We start from the raw sequence: 16709 nt of genomic DNA, 5'->3' as shown, positions 1-16709 counted from the left end.
GGAGGAGGGAGAGAGAGAAACTGTGAGGAGGGGCCTTTATTCTACTACTCATTTTCATAGTCTCTTTAAAATTCATGGTTTGTTCTTTTTCATAAATAAAAATGAGTTATTTTTGCAGCCCTGGTATAGCCTCTGCACTGCTGATGCTCCATTCGTGTTCTGCTGGGGCCAGCATGCACAGGGAGGGGTCCCACAGTGACATCCCCATCTGCTCCTTTCCTGGGGCCCCTCAACTCCCATTGAGCACAGTTCTCCAGCAGTGCAGTTAACACTGCTGCAACCCCAGGCTGAGAGAAACAGGCCAGGCTTGGTTGTCACTCCTGTAGTCAGGTCTCAGCTGAGCTTTATTGGAGCTTCATCCATCACGATGGCAGAGCTGCCCCACTGGTCTACTCCCTGCATTGGCAGGGCACGCAGCCCCATGCAGGGCAGCATCAGCTCGTGTTCTTCAAGATGTCCCTACAGGTGAGAGATTCTCACCTGGCATCTGGATCTGACCCTGATGGCCAGATCCCTCCTGTTCAGTCTGGGCAGGATCCCTGCTGCAGGTGCCATGCAGGTGTCTGCCCTCGTCCTAAGTCCTTGGCTGCCCTCCCCAGAGCACAGCTGTTCTCTGAGGATTTGGGTTTGTCTGAGACAGTCAGAGACCAGTGTGGGCTGCTGGTTCTCTGCTCCCTGCTTGCTTTACCTGTTCCTAATTGAAGGAGAGGCCAGCAGGAATTGCAGGCTGTGCTTTGCCAGCAGCTGCTGGTGAAAGATCCCAGCAGCTTCCCCCCCCCTCCCACCTCAGCCTTGGGCTGTGTCTAAAAGGTGTTTGGAATGCATTGAGACCACTGTAAGTGCTGGCAGGATGGCAGTGCCATACAAGGTGCTCTCCCCTCCCCAGTGCTTTTGGGACCCAGCTGCTGCCCCTCTGCTTAAATACCATGCAAACTGCCACCTTGCCCTGCTTCCTCTGGGGACCCCTGCTTGCTGAGTGTCCCTGTGCTAGGACACGCTGCAGTGTTTGCTGCTGCCCCGCAGCTTTGCCATCCTGAATCCCGCCCGCTCCAGGTGCTGGGGCTCCCTGCCCACAGAGTTCATCCCGGGCTTGGGGATGGGTTTCCCAAAGAAGAAACCCTCCTCTTCTGAGTCAGAGTCTGAGGATGAAGAGCAGGTGGGACACCAAGAGTCGTCCTCTTCCATGATATCCTGTGGGTCAACGTCCTCCAGATGTGGGCTGGGTCGGGCAGGGGACAGACCCACTTGGAAGTGTGGGTTTCCATCCCCTGCCACTGTTCGGGGTTCAGGACCTCCCAGAAGCCTGCAGGGACTCTCTGTGCCGGGCTGGAGGTTGGAGGGGTGGCTGGCTGATGATCTCAGCATCCCTGTGTACACAGGATCCTTGCTCCTCTCTACAGCTGCTCCGTGGTCCTCAGGGCTCCTGAATGCAGGGTGTGTGGAGGCCTGATCCGGTAGCATCTCTGGAAGAAGGAAAGCAAGGAAGGGTGAGGGAGAAAGAGGCTGAGCCTGCCTTGCTGCAGCTGCTGGTGCAGCAGGGGCTGTCCCAATCAAACCTCAGCTGTGGAATTTGGGCTGGGAGCCCGCAGCTGCTGCTACAGCCCTGAGTTGGGCTGCACCTGTATGCTGTACTCCCAGTGAAGTACCCAGAGCCTGGATTTGCTTCCATTTCCCTCCCAACCCCTTGCAGGTGGAGCACTCAGGTCCCTACCAGCCCCTTCCACCCGCTGTCTGCAGCCCCCAGCCGCTGCGGTGCTCCCAGCCCTGGTGGTGTAGCTGGCTCTGGAGACAGGTGTCGAGTCAGGGGACGGTGCCGAGACGAAGGCTGAGTCAGAGGAATCGGAGGTGGTGGAGGCAGCAGAAGATACATCCCAGCCCAGACTGCAGCTCTCGGAGCAGAAGAGCCTCCCGCAGCGAGCGGTGAGGGGCTGCCCACGCAGCGGCTTTTGGCACAGACTGCAGCAGAAGCAGGCAGCACAGGCGTGCCAGTGCAGACCCTGGTGTGTGGCCTCTTCACTGTCAATACCTATGAGGGGATGGCAGGTGAGAGGGGGGTCTCCCGCATCCACCCACCTACCCCTCCGGCAGCACGGCCGTACCGATGGGCTCCCCGCAGGCCTGGCACGGCTCGGCAAAGAGGCTGTCAAAGCAGCTGCGGCAGCAGGGCCGGCCGCTCCGCATCACGTAGCGCTGCCCGCACAGCGGCGCGTCGCACTCCAGGCAGCAGAAGTGCTCCGGGTGCCAGCGCCGACCCTCTGCCTCGATGCACTCCTCCAAGAAGATGAGCTGGAAGGGAACAAACTGTCCCGTAAGCACCCGGAGAATACACCGCCCAGAACACGCTTTTGTGCTTTGGGGTGGGCATGGGAATCTCTGGGGTGCAGGAAGGGAGATCCTCTGGCCCGTCCTGCTGTGTTTGCAGCTGCCAGCAGAGGACAGGAACACATAACGAGCACAACGGAGCCCAAAGCGTCTCCTCGGCCGTCGCCCACCTGGTCGCAGGAGGCACAGCGTGGCCGGAAGAGCTCGGCGTGGTGCCGGCCGCAGTAGATCCTCCCGTCCTGCTGGAAGTAGATGAGGTCCACCAGGGGCTGGTGGCAGACGTGGCAGCAGAAGCAGGGCGGGTGCCAGAGCTGCTCTCCCAGCCGCGACGCCGCAATCCCGGGATCCCCTTTGCTCAGCCTCCTGCCGCACTGCAAGGCACGGGGTCGCGGTCAGGCCGCGTTTCAGGGGCGGCCCCGCGCCGTCCGTGGGGATGGGCCTCACCTTCCTGCACGGACACCCGTGGCGGGCGCCTGGCACCGGCGCTGCCACCCCCTGGCCCAGCGCGTCCCGTCGGCGGCCGGCGCTGAAGGCCCGGAGCTGCTTCCTCTCCTCCTCCTCGAGGTCAGGGCAGTACCGCTCCTGCGCAGGGAAGGGGAGGTGAGGAGGGAAGGACCCGCGGCAGCGGAGCGCGGGGAGGGCGGCATGGAACCAACACGTGCGTTTCTTACATCGCAGTCCTGCGGCGGCAGCTGCTGCAGGAGCGCTCTGACACGAAGCAGGTTCCGGTCGGCAGGACGGGGGGGGTCCGAGGGGCGGCTCTCGAAGCAGGCGGGGACCTTGGGAAACACGGGTGGGTGACCGAGGGGCTGAAGCGGCGTCGCTCCAGCTAAAGGCGCGTCCGAGGGGTCGGAGCTGCTCACCTCGGGGGGCGCGGGCTCTGCGGGGGGCTCCGAGTACTCTTCCAGGGCACAGCCGGAGTCGCTGTCAGACGAGGCCGGGGGGAGCGCGGTGGCGGTGCCGCACGGGGGGGGCTCGTCTCGCTGCGGCCATGCGGGACTCGGCCGGGACATGAGCTGCGGAGAGAGGAGAGGAGCTGCGGGAAAGCCTCGGCTCGGAGGGTCTGTCCCCAGGAGGCGTCATCCTACAGGGGCAGCGCCGCGGGGACCTCGAGGCCCTTCGCTGGGTCTCTGCAGAGACCTCATGGGTTACAGATAAGCCCGCATAAGATAAGGCTGCTTGGCGGGGCGGGGGCTTTGCCTACCGGGCGCGGAGCGCTGGGAAAGGACGCTGGGAGGCTGAGGGTTGGACCGCGGGCGTTTGTGCTCACCCTGGGGCAGCTCCGGGAGAGCCGCGCTTTGATGTTTTCTCACCCACAGCGGGGTGTTTCCTCGGGGCCGTGGAGCTGTTTGGTGCCCCAGCTGCCACCAGCCCTTTCCCGGCACGGCTGAGCCCGGGGTTAGTGGCCTGTCCCCGAGCGGAGCAGTGGGAGGAGACGAAGGTCTCGCCCAGTTTGGTGGAAAATAATGTATTCCCCCCGGGCTGCTATTGTTCTGCCCCGAGCGGCTGTTCCTGCTCGCCCGGCGTGCCTGGCTCAGGGCTGTGCGATGCGAACCCGTCCCATTCCCTCCCCACGCAGAGTTTGTCGCCGCTCGCTTCCTTCCTGGCTCGGCTTTCCAAAACAAAGCGATGCTGTGGCTCCTGGGGCTCCCCGTACAGCTGCCCGGAGCTCTTCCTGTGGGGCCCTCTGCAACGTGCTGGAACCCCCCAGGAGCTTCCCTGGGGCCGACACCCCCTGCAGAAAGGCCCCCCCAGGAAAGGGCAGAGAGCTGTGGGTGTAAGGACCGGTACCCACAGCCCCTCGGAGGCTCCAGGCTCTCCCGCAGCTCTGACCCAACAGTGGTGCATCCCGCAGCGCAGCAGCTCAGGGCACCAGGATGTGTGTGCGGCTCTGAGCTCAGGATTCCCAGCCGTGCACCCGGGTCAATGATTAACGCGGCAGATTGGCAGTCAATGGGATAAAGCAGAAGGGCAGTTTGCTCCCTGGGGTCTGCCATCCTTGTTGACGTTAGGGCAGGTCAGCCGCATGCTGTGATAAGTGGCTACAGATTGCTGCTTGGAGGAACACACCTGACCCAGTTCTGTGCATTTGCAGCCCACAGAGGTGCTGGCTTGGAGAAGAACCACCAGTGGCATTGGATCAGTGAACAGCCTCAGCCCTGCAGCTGTGATGGAGCACTGCAGCATCCTCAGGTTGCTGAATTCAAACAGCCGTGGGTGCGGGGTGCCAGCCCTGCTGCTGCCTTTGGTCCCTCCCATGAGACATGGATGGCAGTCCCAAGTTTTGCTCTGTTTGCTAAGATCCCAAACTGCACAGCTGGTCTGCTGTCGTCAGACCCAGTCAGGGCCCCACGGATGCAGCAGAGTGGGCCATACCCACACAGGGCACCTCATCCCAGGGCTGCCAGCAGGAGCCCGCTGGGGTAAGGCTGGGGACAGGGCTGTGAATCAATGGGTCGGTGCAGGAGAGTCCAACCCAGCCCGGTTTGATGTGATTAGGATGGCTGGCAGCCGTCTGGGCTGCAGGCAGGTCCCTGTAATTAGCTGCAGACTGTGACAGCGGTACGCGCCTCCCATGCTAAGAAGCCGGGCAGCTCCAACAGGTCCGTCTCCTCCGCTCCCATCCCCTCTGCCCTCCCCACTGCCTCCAGGCAGTCCCACGTCACCCTTCCCTGCGGAGGGATGCGGGATGCTCTCAGCACAGAGCTGGGCACGGAGCTGGAGTCCCCCCAGGAGGAACCGAGTGCCCCCGCATGGAGTTCCCTCGGGCTTTTAGAGCCCCTCAGCCGGGGGCTTTCTCCAAACTGCCTCAGCTCAGCCCTGCCCCAAAGGACGGCTGATGTTCTCGCTGCCCCCCTTTTCCCCTCCCGCTTATTTGGAGGTTTTCTGTTTTGTCATCCCAGCAAACACTGGCATCGCTCGCCCTGGTGACCCCACAAGAGGCCCCAGCCCTGGGGAAGGGATCGCAGCTCCCTGAAATCCTCAGGAATTTTAATCCCTTTCAGTTCCCCGGGATCAGCCCCGTCCCCATCCTGTTGCAGGAGCACGTGGGGCTCCTGGATCTCCCCCTGTAGAGATCACAGCGTTAACATTCAGCGTGGCTGATCTGTGCCTGCTGCAGCCACGGGGATCCTGAAGCCGCCTCCCCACGGTGGCAGCCCCACTTCCAAGGCACCTCTGTCCCGTTTTTCCGGGGCACCAAACAGCTCCACGGCCCCGAGGAAACACAACAGCAGCCCACTGCCAAAAAGACCAGATTCCCCTTCCAACACCCCAAACAGCGGCGGCTCCCAGGGGCTCTGTATGCACACCTCACCCACGGGATAACCTGTTTGTGCTTCAGCTGCCGTCAACACAGCTGCAGCGAACGTACGTGGAAATGAAGATGCAGAGCCATAAAGATGCATCTCTCCGGGGGTGAGATAAGCTGCCGTCTGGCAGGGTAAGCCGGAGCAGCTCGTCCTGCAGCACGGCGAGGCCAAGCCGGCAGAGCAGCCGGATGCTCGGCGTCACGGCACAGCCACCTCCAGGGCCATCGCAGCGCTGCAGGTGTGGGGGAGGTCTCGGCATCCCGCTCTGCCACCCAGGGGAGCGGCGGGGACGGCGGGGACCGCGCCATCAGGGCCGGACCGACTCTGAGCGCTGCCCCATCGCCGACCCCGCACCGGGGCGGAGGAGGAACCCCGCGGCACAACGGCCGGCCGGAGCCGCGTCTCCCGGGGCCGCCCTCCGCTCCGCACCTGCAGCCCAAGAGTGGGCGGGGGGTTCCCGAAGGACGTCGCCGTCCGGGGCCGCTTTCCCCGCAGACAAAGGAGCAGCGCTCCCACCGCCGATCCCTCCCCGCAAAGAACCGGCCGACCTTCCTCTCCCTCGCGCCGTTTTCCACCCTTCCTTTTCCCCCGCAACAATTCCCGGACGTGGAAGCCATCCGGTTCCCCCGGCCCCGCTGGATCCCCCTCCCCTACCTGCCCGGTGCCGTCCCGTCCCGTCCCGTCGGGTCGGAGCTCTGAGCCGAGCGGACTTCGCAAAACGAAAGGAAAACATCCAACATCCAACCGCGGCCGGGGCTGCGCGTCCTTTGGCTTTGTTTTTGTTTGTAGGTTTTTTTTTTCCCCTCCTTTTTTTCTTTTTCCCTTTTTTTTCTTTTTTTATTCTTCTTTTTCTTTTCTTTTTTCTTTTTTCCTTTTTTTTTCCTGTTGTTGTTGTTGTTTCAATCCTCCTGCCCAGGAAACTGGAGCCCTGTCAGCTGGGGTCCCAATTAGAGGTTCGTTAGCCTAAACCTACAGCGGCAGCCAATGGCGGGGAGCGGGGAGGGGACGGGCAGGGACTGGCGGCGGGTTAACCCTGCAGGGAACGCGCTCCCATCGCATCGTGTTTCCTCGCCACCTCTTATTTTCCGGACATCCACGCCCCGCTTCGCCCCGGGTCGGCGTTTGGGCGGCTTTTATGATCCGCCGCGATGTATTTTTCGTCCCTACATCAGAAAGAACCGGAGCTTCATGAAAGAGGGGAGGCGTCATTACGCCCCAGCGGGGAGGTGGGGAACCTCCGCGGGGCTCTCGCCGGGTGTTCAGCCGCAGGGCAGCCGGGATGTCCTACTGGGATGTCCTACTTTCCTCCCAGAGCCGCCGAGCGCTGCTCGGGCAATGGCAAGAATGGGAGCGGGAGCGGGAGCTGCGCTGGGGCCGCGCTCCGGTTCCTGCACCGCCCTGTTTTATATCCCCGGTTCCTGAGGTTCCTATTTTGCACTGCAGTGTTTTTTCTCCTCTGTAAACCCTCCGCGCTGGGGATGGAGGAGCGAGGCGGGGTTAAAGGGTCGGGATACCGAGTGCCCCCACCTCCCCTGCTGCCACCCACGGAGGGACACGTGGGGCTGCGTAGTGACGGTCCCCAGGGAGCCCACAGGGCCCAGCCCCTCTCCGGAGGCGGTCGGGGCAGCGGGGGCTCAGCGCCACAGCTCTGCGCCGCTCGGTCACCGCGGAGGACTTTGCTCCCCAGGGCCCCGCAGCCGCCAGCACAGCCGTGCGGGGAAGGGGGGTGATGGGCAAAGTCCACTCGAGGAGACAGCGGGGCTGGGGGTCGTGCATGAGGCTGCGGCTGGACTCACTGCCCTGAGGGCAGCACAGGGACCCCCGAGCTCCGGCCGTGTGCGGTGGGGGGGCACCGAATTCTCCAGCTCCACCGACACCTACACAGCTCCGTGCCGCCCCCATCCCCTCCGATTCCCCCCGGCACTCCCACCCACCCAGCGGTCTTTCATACTTTCCGGCTCTCCCGACCCCCTTTCTGTTGTACTGACCCCTCCAATAGGTTTCCCCGCCCCATAAATCCCCCACTATCGCCCTCCCATTCACCCCGCCCCCCCCCGGCTCTCTCGGCCCCGCCCCTTACGGTGGCCCCGCCCCCTCCGTCACGTCGCCGCGGACCTGGCGCGCCCCCTGCCGTCCGCTCCCCCGCCTGCCCGGGGTCCTCCCAGCGCGACGCTCTAGGCGGCGGCCGGCGGACTCGCTGCTCCCGGCGGGCCCCGGCCCGGGCTGGGGGACGCGGCGCTGGCGGGTCCCGGTCCCCGACCCAGAGCTCGGAGCCCGCGGGCCGGGCGGGGGCCGGGCCGGGTCCCGGTCCGGCTCGTAGCTCTGGGCCCGGGCCTCAGCTCCCGGACGGCGGAGCCGGGCAGCGCCTCAGGTACCGACCCACGGCCGGGCCTCGTCCCGCAGCGCGCCGCGCTGAGAGCAACGCCCGGCGTGCCGCGTCCCCTCCCTCCCCGCCGCGTCCCACCCGCACAGCCCCGGCGTCCCCCCGCTCCGTTCACCCCTTTGTGTCCCCCCTCAGGACCCCCCCGTGCCCCCATCTGACCCCTCAGCCCTCCCCCCGTTGCTCTTCCCTCCCCCCGGTTGCCATTTGCCCCCCCCCCGTCTCCCCGTCGCCCCCCGCGCTCCATCCTCCCCCGGTCCCGATTTCCCCGCCCCGTGCCGGGTTCTGTGCGTTGTGTTTGTGTGGAGCCCGATGGGGGATGGAGGGGGGGGGGCTGAGCGCAGGGCTGAGCCCGGTGCCCCCCCGCCATGGCCGCCCCTTCAGGGATGGGATCTCCCTCTGCTTTTCCTCCTGGCTTTCACGCTGGCTGCAGTAAGTTGTCCGGACAGGTGACGGCTCCGTCCCAGAGCCCTGGCAGGGCAGAGGGAGAGGGGAACGAAGGAGAGAGGGCGAGGATAACGTGTTTCCTGTGGGCTTTTTGTTTCCGTGAGAGAACTGATGGGATGGCAGCCCCAGGACAAGGACCCAGGGACCAGCCTGAGGATTCGGCTGCAGATGAGCAGTTGGTGCTGAAGGTCAGTGAGGAATCAGGCCGTGCAGTGCGGGATGCAGAGCGGTGGGGATGTGCTGGGTGACGGCAGCTGCAGGCTGCCCCACACCGAGCCTTCCTCCGCTAGAGGACTTTGCGGGATGTGGATGCAGCAGGGAGGTGTCGAAGGGCTGGAGCGAAGGCAGGGTGACGTGGAGCTGCAGGGAAGGTCGGTAGGTTGTGCTTTGATTTGAGAACCAAACGGGAGCCTCTGCAGCAGCACAGGGATGTGGCCCCAGGAGTCGCTGCCTTGGAGGGTCAGTGAGGTGGATTCTGGTGTGGCAGAGGGGGAGATTTCCAACAGCCTTGTTGTTGTATGTGCTGCTGCGGTGCCAGGCTGGGCACCTGTAAGGCCTTGGATGCAGAGCCCATCGGCTGCTCCTGCCAAATAAAGCACGGCACTCTCCTGTGTTAACCTGCTGCTGAACCCAGTGCTCCGCAGTGGGTGTGGATCTGTTAGGACTGGTTCAGAGTTGCCCTATTTCCTCACTACTGGGTCTGTAACTCCTGTGTGCCTGGTGCTTGCACCCCCTGTGAGCAGACAGATGAATTTTTGTGGTATTTGGCATTTGTTGGTTTTCAGAGTCTGAAACGGGCTGATGGTTGTGTTCAGCTGCTGGCAGGGCTGTTGTTCTGTGTCTCATAAGGACCTTCCATCAAATGAAGACACCTCCCCATACCTGAGCAGCAGATGTCACGTGCTCTGAGTCCTTGCTGCTCTCTGCCCTTCCTGGGTCCAATCCCAAAGCTGAGACATCAAATATCTCTTAGTTTTAGGTTTTCTAGATGTGCTTTTTCTCCCTCCCCCAAAGTAACGTATTTCAGAGCACTTGCTGGTCTCTGCCCATTGGGATGCACATGCTTTCATCTCCAGTGTCTGCTCTGAGTTCTCAGTGCCGTCTGTTTGCTGGAAAACAGAAACAAATGGCAAAGAAGGATGCTTTGTAGCAGCCATACAAAGTGTGTGTCTGAATGTCTGATGCTTGAAGTGTGCTGTGCATCTTAGGGGCGGAATTATGATCTGTATTCAGTGTGCCTTCTTCCTTCCCATGGTGTGTGAGGAGACATTCACTAGCACCATCCCTTCCCCACATGCTTATTCTTCTCTCTTTTCTCACCTCTTGAACTGTAATTTCCTTGCCAGGTGGAAGATGGGGCCGTTTCCCTCGTGTTCTGGGTGACTGACACCTGGGTACCATGAAGTCCTGAAGGAGATGGAGGGACAGCAGTAGTGGGATTTTCTCACCTTCAGAAAACCCAAGCAACCTCTTGCCCGATGGTAAGAAAGCTGTTATTTTGAATCAGGCTTGTACTGCACGGGGTCCATTCATTGGGGAACACGTCCTGAAGTTCTCAAAACAAAAAGCATCTGAGTTCCAAACACGCTGAGCCGCACGCAGGGACACCCAGGAGGGGATGGGCTGGAAATGCTGCGTGCTGGAGGCACTGGGAAGAGCTGCTCTGAAAATCAGATTGCTCTCTCCCGTGTCCTTTCCCCAGGGATTACCTCTCCTGCTGCCGTCATGGGGAGCTGCTGCAGTTGTCTGTGTGGAGACAGCATCCCAGACAACCACCCCACCAAATTTAAGGTAAGTATTAGAGAATTTATAGCAGCACTGACTGCTAGCAAAGCTCAGCGTGGGTTGGGCTCTAGGCATGAAAGCAAAGAAAAACTGCCCTTACAGACAAGTAAGATTGTACTTACACTTGGTACGATTTGCAAACATGTTGCTGGGTTTTTTTCTCTTTTTCCCTTTAATTAAGTGCCCTCTGCTGCAGGTATTATTCGTATTTGCAGTAGAAATTTGCTCTACGCTGAGATTCAGCCTGAGCAAGGAAATGGAGAACTGGAGAGAAACCTTTTATTGCTCAGGGCTGTGTTCCAGTGTCTGTGCTGAGACACATCAGCTGAACTGCTGAGCATGAAGTCTCCAGGCCTGCCGGCTCTGTGCCTTCTGCCAGCAGAGAATCTGTGCTCTCAGCTGAAAAAAGGGCATCTCAGGAAATGAAGGGGGAATTACAGCATCTTTGTGGGAGGGCTTTTTTCCCTCCCCCTTTCCTAAATGCATTGAGCTTCCCGGTGTGAGCTGCGTGGTTTCTGCAGGTAACGAACGTGGATGATGAAGGTAATGAGCTGGGATCTGGGGTGATGGAGCTGACGCAGACGGAGCTCATCTTGCACACTCACAAGAGAGATGCAGTCAGGTGGCCCTACCTCTGCCTGCGCCGCTATGGCTACGACTCCAACCTCTTCTCCTTCGAGAGCGGCCGGCGCTGCCACACGGGGCAGGGTGAGTGAGTGCTGGTTGCTTCCTGCAGCAGGAGCTGCCATTTGTATGCACGTGCAGTTGATACTCTCAATTAAAACGCTAACGGAGTGCTGTTGTGGCTCAGAACCTGGGTGTAAGTAGCAGGCTCGTGCATGGGCACTTCGGAGGTCACTGGCAAACCAGGCTTCAGCTGAAGTTTCCAACAGATGGAACGTATTTAATGTCTGAGTGTTACTTACAGCTCAGCTCCAAACTTGGTACCAGGCACTGAGCGACCCAGAGCTGTGCATTGTGTTTCATGGGGTGTTGGGAAGAGCTTTTTGCAGGACTAGAGCTTTGTTCAGCATCCTTTAACTCTGGGGATAAAGTGAAAGGACATCAGCTGCACCTGTTCCCAGACCCCTCTTCAGATTTGGTTCTTTCACAGGGATTTCAAATGCACATCAGTAGCAGCGGTTACTTAAACACGTTTTTGCAGTGCATTCTGTCTGCTGTGGTTGGTGTTATTTCTGCTTCATGCTTTCTCTTTTGCATCTGGCAGCACTTTGTAAAGCAAAGGAAAAAGAGTTTTGTGTGTTACTGATTTTTATGCACAGGGATGCTGTGCACAGAAAAGGGAAGTGAGTCACCCAGGGTTATGTGCCAAGTCATCAGCAGCACTGGGAATGCTTTTACTATGGTGCCTGTTGGTTCCCCTCCCAGTCTGCCTCTCTTGCTTTTAAGGAGCTGGGCACTTTCTTGGTGTGTGCATCGCAGGAGCAGGGGGAGTTTGTTTCCTCATTCTGTTGATGTGTTTGTAGGCTCTTCCTTATCCACAAGGACTCCTTATGGCTGTGTCTGTGTAAAGGACTGCCCCGTGGTGCCTTATGATCACTGCCAGCAGTGAGAATGGTTGGCTGCTTTGCCTTTTGCAGGGTTAGGGATAAGAATTCTGCTGCGAGCGTGCTTTGCTTTTCTTTAGGCCCAGGCAGGGGTGATAGATAAAGCAGAGCTGTTTGCTCCTCGTGTGTTGGAACACGTTCTGCAGACACACGCTCACCAGTCGTACGTCAGAGGGGTGACACTGTTGTGAGGAGTTTTCTCCCTTCCTTGTGAGATGTTTGTCTTCTCAGTTAATTTGATTTGGAGGATCCTTTCCTGATGCTGTCTTATATAAGGCAGAATGTTTTGAATGTTATTTTTTGGAGTAGCAGCTGTTGTTGCCATGCCATCCTCGTTGCTATGGCTTTTGTGCGTGTGTGTGTTGCAGCGAGGGATTGCTCAGCTCTACACACCAGCTCTGGTTTGGGCTGCTGGAGAGACACGGCTCAACTTGATGCATTTCTGAAGTAGGACACTCCTGTTCCTCTCCCACATAGAAACCCCACAGGGCCCAGTTCAGCTTCTGCCAGTCCCTGGAAAGCCTTTCCCCTGGCAGTGAGAGCTGGGTGTTGTGCCAAGTGAGCTGAAATAGAAGATTAGAGACAGAACGAAACCGGTTAGCTTGTATCTTTCACACCTCTGCTCGCGGAGCACCGAGTGTCAGGAGATAATTGGGGTGCTCTGTTTTTACAGTGGTGCGCTGCTAGGCCAGATGGCAGCCTTGGCACTGCGTGGTGATGTTGATGCAATAATCCACTCAGACGTTAGTTGTTCTCATGTGGCTGTGAGTTTCAGGGGTTGATTATGTTAAACACAATAAAAGAAATCAGAATTGCCAGTTCATTTACAGCCCAGAATTACGTATCCCCTTGTTAAAGCCAGAATTGCTTTCTTGCTCTTCTGACCCTCCTCCTTGTTACCCTGCAGGGATTTTTGCCTTCAAGTGTTCCAGAGCAGAGGAGATCTTCAGTCTGCTCCAGGACCTGATGCAGTGTAACAGCATCAACATTGTGGAGGAGCCTGTTGTCCTCACCAGGAACAGTCACCCCACGGAGAGGGAGCACTCCCGGGACCCCCAGGCCCCCACCAGTAAGTCTGCCTCAGCCCGTGTGGCAGCGCCTGCTGCTGCTCATGTAAAACTGCCCTTTGCAGGCCATGAATATTTCCCAACTGCTGCCTTGCTGCTGACCTGTATCTCTGTGCCTGTGTGAGCCCCATACAGCGTGTTTATTTTAAGGCCCCACTCGTCTGCAGTGTGGTATTTTGTTTCCAAGGAAACAGCAACAAAAAAACCCTTCAGTAGTCAACCAGGTTGTCACCCTTCAGCCCGTGTTCGCCTGGAGCTCTGCCAAAAGGCCTTTTTAAGTGGCACCTACAGGGATCAGGTGGTTCCCAAAGGAAACCGGGTCTGGAAGAATTCAGGTTTGCTCAATTCCTGCCTCCATTAGGAGTCACTTAAATAAATGCACACAGGAGGGCCTAGCCCTTGTATTTATACCAGGCACTTCATGATAGGAACCTTCTCCAGACAAGCTGATTCTGACTTGCAGGGTGCAGTTCAGGGACCAGCTCACTGTGGAAACGCAGTCAGCTTTTGTATGCACCGGACCAATGCTCTGCTGTCATTCTGTCCCAGGTCTGGGTTACACTGTCCCAGGATTTGCCAATGGATTCCACAGTTTCCCTGGAGAAAGCCTGTCATACCTGGCAGCCCGCCACCCCTCCATGAGCAGCCTGAGACATTCCTCTGTGGGTGAAGACTCTACTCATGCCCTCATTGGGCCTGACGATCAGGTAAACACAAATGTCCTAAATTCTGCTGTTTTCAAGCAATGAACAAGTTTGATTTGCTGGCAGCTCCGTGAAATTCCAGCTCTCTCTTGCTCCATCAAAGCTCAGGTGATCCTTGTACTGGGCAGGTGGCTCTGGTTTTTGTTCTGTGCCATTCGCATCGGATGTGGGACAGGTTTTCCGTCCCTTCTGCACTTGGACTCCTTTTTCAATTTTCTCCTTTTGTTCCTCTCCGTCAGCCCAATAATCAGAAATGTCTTTTGGGTTTTGCTTCCCAAAACATTTTCAACTTCTGAAACTCTTTCATCTCCGCCTCCATCAGTCTTTCCTGTTGGTTTCTCAGCTGCTGGCAGCTGCTTTGCTCCTGCTTCTCCTTTCACTGTTCCTCTGCTTCTCTCCTTGCAGTCCCACACCTACGTGAACACAGCCAATGGTGATCAGGAGCTGAGGGGCCAACATTGTATGCACTCCTTGCCTGAAGTCCACCCTCCTTTCCCCCATAGGAAACGCAGCTGCTCCCTCGAAGACCGCAACCCGCAGGTCTTCCTGCAGCCAGGGGAGGTGAAGTTTGTGTTGGGTCCTGCGCCCAACTACAGGCGCATCAGTCGGCACCACCGGGAGTGCAGGACACACTTCTGTGCTCCCAACAACAACAACGAGCGCGAGGATGAGTGCCCTTCACCCCAGTGCGTCTATGAGAATGTCAATGGCTTGCTGCCTCCCAGCACCTCGTCCCTCTGCCGCGGTGGGCGTGTGAAGGTCCCCCACGAGGACAAGGGCTCGTCCAGCTGCTCCCATCGGAGAGCAGCATTACTGCACTATGAGAACTTGCCGTTGCTGCCTCCAGTGTGGGAATGCCAGCCGCTCCAGCAGGGCGAGGAGGATGCAGGGGACGCGCTGACGCCTTCTCCCAACGGCTATCCTGAGGCTGGAGAAGAGGATCCCCTGCAGAACTACATGAACTCGGAGAGCACTGCGCTGCACAGGGGCAGCAGCCTGCGGCGCAGCACCTTCCTGCCCAAACCCCAGCGTGGCTGCGTGCCCAGCGTCTTCAGCTTTGACTTCCCACGGCCCCGGCTGGAGCAGCCGCGGCAGCTCAACTACATCCAGGTGGAGCTGGAGGCTGAGCCTCACAAGGGCCATCCCGACGCACCGGCCGCCCCCCAGGAAGTGCAGCGGACGGACTCCTACGCCATTATTGACCTCAAAAAGACAGCAGCCATGTCCAATTTGCAGCGAGCCCGGCCGAGGGACGATGGGACCTCACGGAAAACTCGACACAACAGCACCGACCTGCCTCTGTGAGGGGACCCAGTGCAAGCACTGCGTTGTGGCTTTGGTACCCACCCTTCAGCGCGTTGCCTGGTGTGACTTCCATCCACCATTGCCTTCTGCTTCCTCATTTGCCCCGTTTCCTGGTGTTATGGGACGGCTCCTACAGCTTCTGTTCACGCTGCTCTATCTGTCTGTCTTACCCACTCCGTCTCCCGTGCAGTTTGTTTTATAAAGCCTTATGGGATGTTGAAAGACGCCATCTGGGAGTTACCTTGTCTTTCTGGCCAGAGGGGCAGAGGGTGCCCATGGTAGTGCTGGCGCTGCATGGATGCCACCTCCAACAGGGTTAACCCTCCCGGATTCCTGCCTTTTCGTGAGCAGTGCCAGCAGCCGGGGATCTCTATGGGGAGGCCTGACTGCATTTTGCTGCCCCAGAGTCAGTTTTTGCCTTGTGATTTCTCTGGTCCCTCACCACATGGAGCTCGTGCTGCAGTCTTTCCCTCCTCAGCTTGCTCCTTTCTCCTTGTGCACTATTGTCTTGAAGCTCGTAGAAGCTTCTGATACTTCTGTCCCTTTCTCAGTTTCGATTTAGATCGGGCAGCTCTAGAAACCAATAGTAGAGGACAGACAGCCATGGACACAACCACTGTGATCACAGAAACCTCATTTCCTGAAGATACTTAAAAAGAGGAGGGGCAGACTGCAAGTGTGAGGGGCTGTAGGTTGGGTATTGAAGCCTTCAATTGTACTGTACCCAGTTTTGATTTGTGGGAGGGGGTCGTTCAGAAGCACTGTCCATTTGTTTACTTCTTTATTTATTAAATGCTCTATTTGCATCCTGGTGGTGATGGCCAGAAGTGGTGCCAGCGTGACACGTGTGCTCGTGTGCCCTCTGGGCTGTCTGAGCTGGGCTGTTGTAAGGCTGCCGCCAGGGAAAAAAGCAGCTGTGATTCAGTGTTTTTTAACTGGGATTCGCTGTTGCAGAGCGGGTGGGTGGGTGTGAGGTGGCCGGGCTTGGAGCGCTATCAAAGTGGTTGCCTGCACCTACGTTCCTGGCCGGGTCCATGAGAAATATTTGATCCTGTTTAGAGTGAATGTGTCATTTGTTTCCTACAGCTACAGACTTGGGAAGGGCTAAACTTCCGTAAATGTGTGGCCTTTGATGTGGAGTTTTCTGTTGAGGCTGAAGCTGAGCTGTCAGACCTCCACGTGAGGTCCCGTGTTGGGTCTCTGCTGGAGCAGGGCATGCCTCCACACCCCTCTGTGCGGTGACATGCTGCAGCTTGACCCCTCCCCGCGTTACCTTTTGCCTCTGTGGGCTGTATCTGTGAGACAGGAGTGCTCTGCAGGCGCTTTGGAGTCCCACTCTCTGCTCTCTGTGTTCTTCTCCCTGGGCCCAGCATCCAGCAGGTTGTCCCGCTGCCCACCTTGCCCATCTTGGCTGTGCCTTCCTCGTTCCAGCATGGAAGTCGGTGAGCAGCTGCTGTGAAGGAGGACAGCACGCTGTCATCACCTGCATCAGAGGCGCACAGACCCCATTGCATAAAGCTTTAACAAAAGTATGTAGGTATGGAGCTCTTGCTCTGTAAGCTTTACTGCCTGGGGTGGCTCCAGCAGCACCAGTAGGAGGCGGGTTCCAGTAGGAACCTGCATTTCCAGCATCACAGCCCGGTGAGAAATGCTCTGCAAAGTGCTCTACCAGGAGAAGGATGGAACGTTTTACACTTGTGTGGAGCGAGATGACGGGGCCAGGGCTGTGGATTGGGTACAACAGGGGTGTGCTGCTGGCCTCCAGGACGTGTGTGCTCCAAAATATGGCTCACGTCTGCCCTGGGCCTCCAGCCGTGCTG

At 58.7% G+C, this 16709-nt stretch overlaps 2 protein-coding genes across 5 annotated transcripts; one reads left to right on the top strand and one right to left on the bottom strand.

Moving 5' to 3' along the window:
- Positions 1-27: 27 nt before the first annotated feature.
- On the bottom strand, positions 28-7831 carry PRICKLE4 (prickle planar cell polarity protein 4). The gene is made up of 9 exons (XM_072356263.1): positions 7749-7831; positions 6288-6796; positions 3186-3338; positions 2994-3101; positions 2767-2904; positions 2493-2693; positions 2100-2286; positions 1712-2026; positions 28-1463 (listed from the first exon to the last, which is right to left on the bottom strand). The coding sequence occupies exons 3-9, from the start codon at positions 3333-3335 to the stop codon at positions 988-990; spliced, it is 1575 nt and encodes a 524-aa protein (XP_072212364.1). The 5' UTR covers positions 3336-3338; positions 6288-6796; positions 7749-7831; the 3' UTR covers positions 28-987.
- Positions 7832-7866: 35 nt separating this feature from the next.
- Positions 7867-15695, top strand: FRS3 (fibroblast growth factor receptor substrate 3). 4 transcript variants are annotated; one of them, XM_072356265.1, is made up of 8 exons: positions 8325-8445; positions 8565-8648; positions 9807-9941; positions 10163-10251; positions 10767-10953; positions 12721-12882; positions 13430-13587; positions 13990-15695. In XM_072356265.1, the coding sequence occupies exons 4-8, from the start codon at positions 10186-10188 to the stop codon at positions 14887-14889; spliced, it is 1473 nt and encodes a 490-aa protein (XP_072212366.1). In that variant the 5' UTR covers positions 8325-8445; positions 8565-8648; positions 9807-9941; positions 10163-10185; the 3' UTR covers positions 14890-15695. The 4 variants fall into 4 exon arrangements, with proteins under 4 accessions (XP_072212365.1, XP_072212366.1, XP_072212367.1 ...); XM_072356264.1 differs by lacking the exons at positions 8325-8445; positions 8565-8648 and adding an exon at positions 7867-8004; XM_072356266.1 differs by lacking the exon at positions 8565-8648 and having other exon boundaries at positions 8426-8445.
- The last annotated feature ends 1014 nt before the right edge of the window (positions 15696-16709 follow it).

The sequence above is a fragment of the Excalfactoria chinensis genome, chromosome 23, assembly GCF_039878825.1.
Source record: "Excalfactoria chinensis isolate bCotChi1 chromosome 23, bCotChi1.hap2, whole genome shotgun sequence".
NCBI classification, from domain to species: domain Eukaryota; kingdom Metazoa; phylum Chordata; class Aves; order Galliformes; family Phasianidae; genus Excalfactoria; species Excalfactoria chinensis.
The sequence above is the reverse complement of the archived record's forward strand: the minus strand, read 5'-3'. Positions and strand labels throughout refer to the sequence as shown.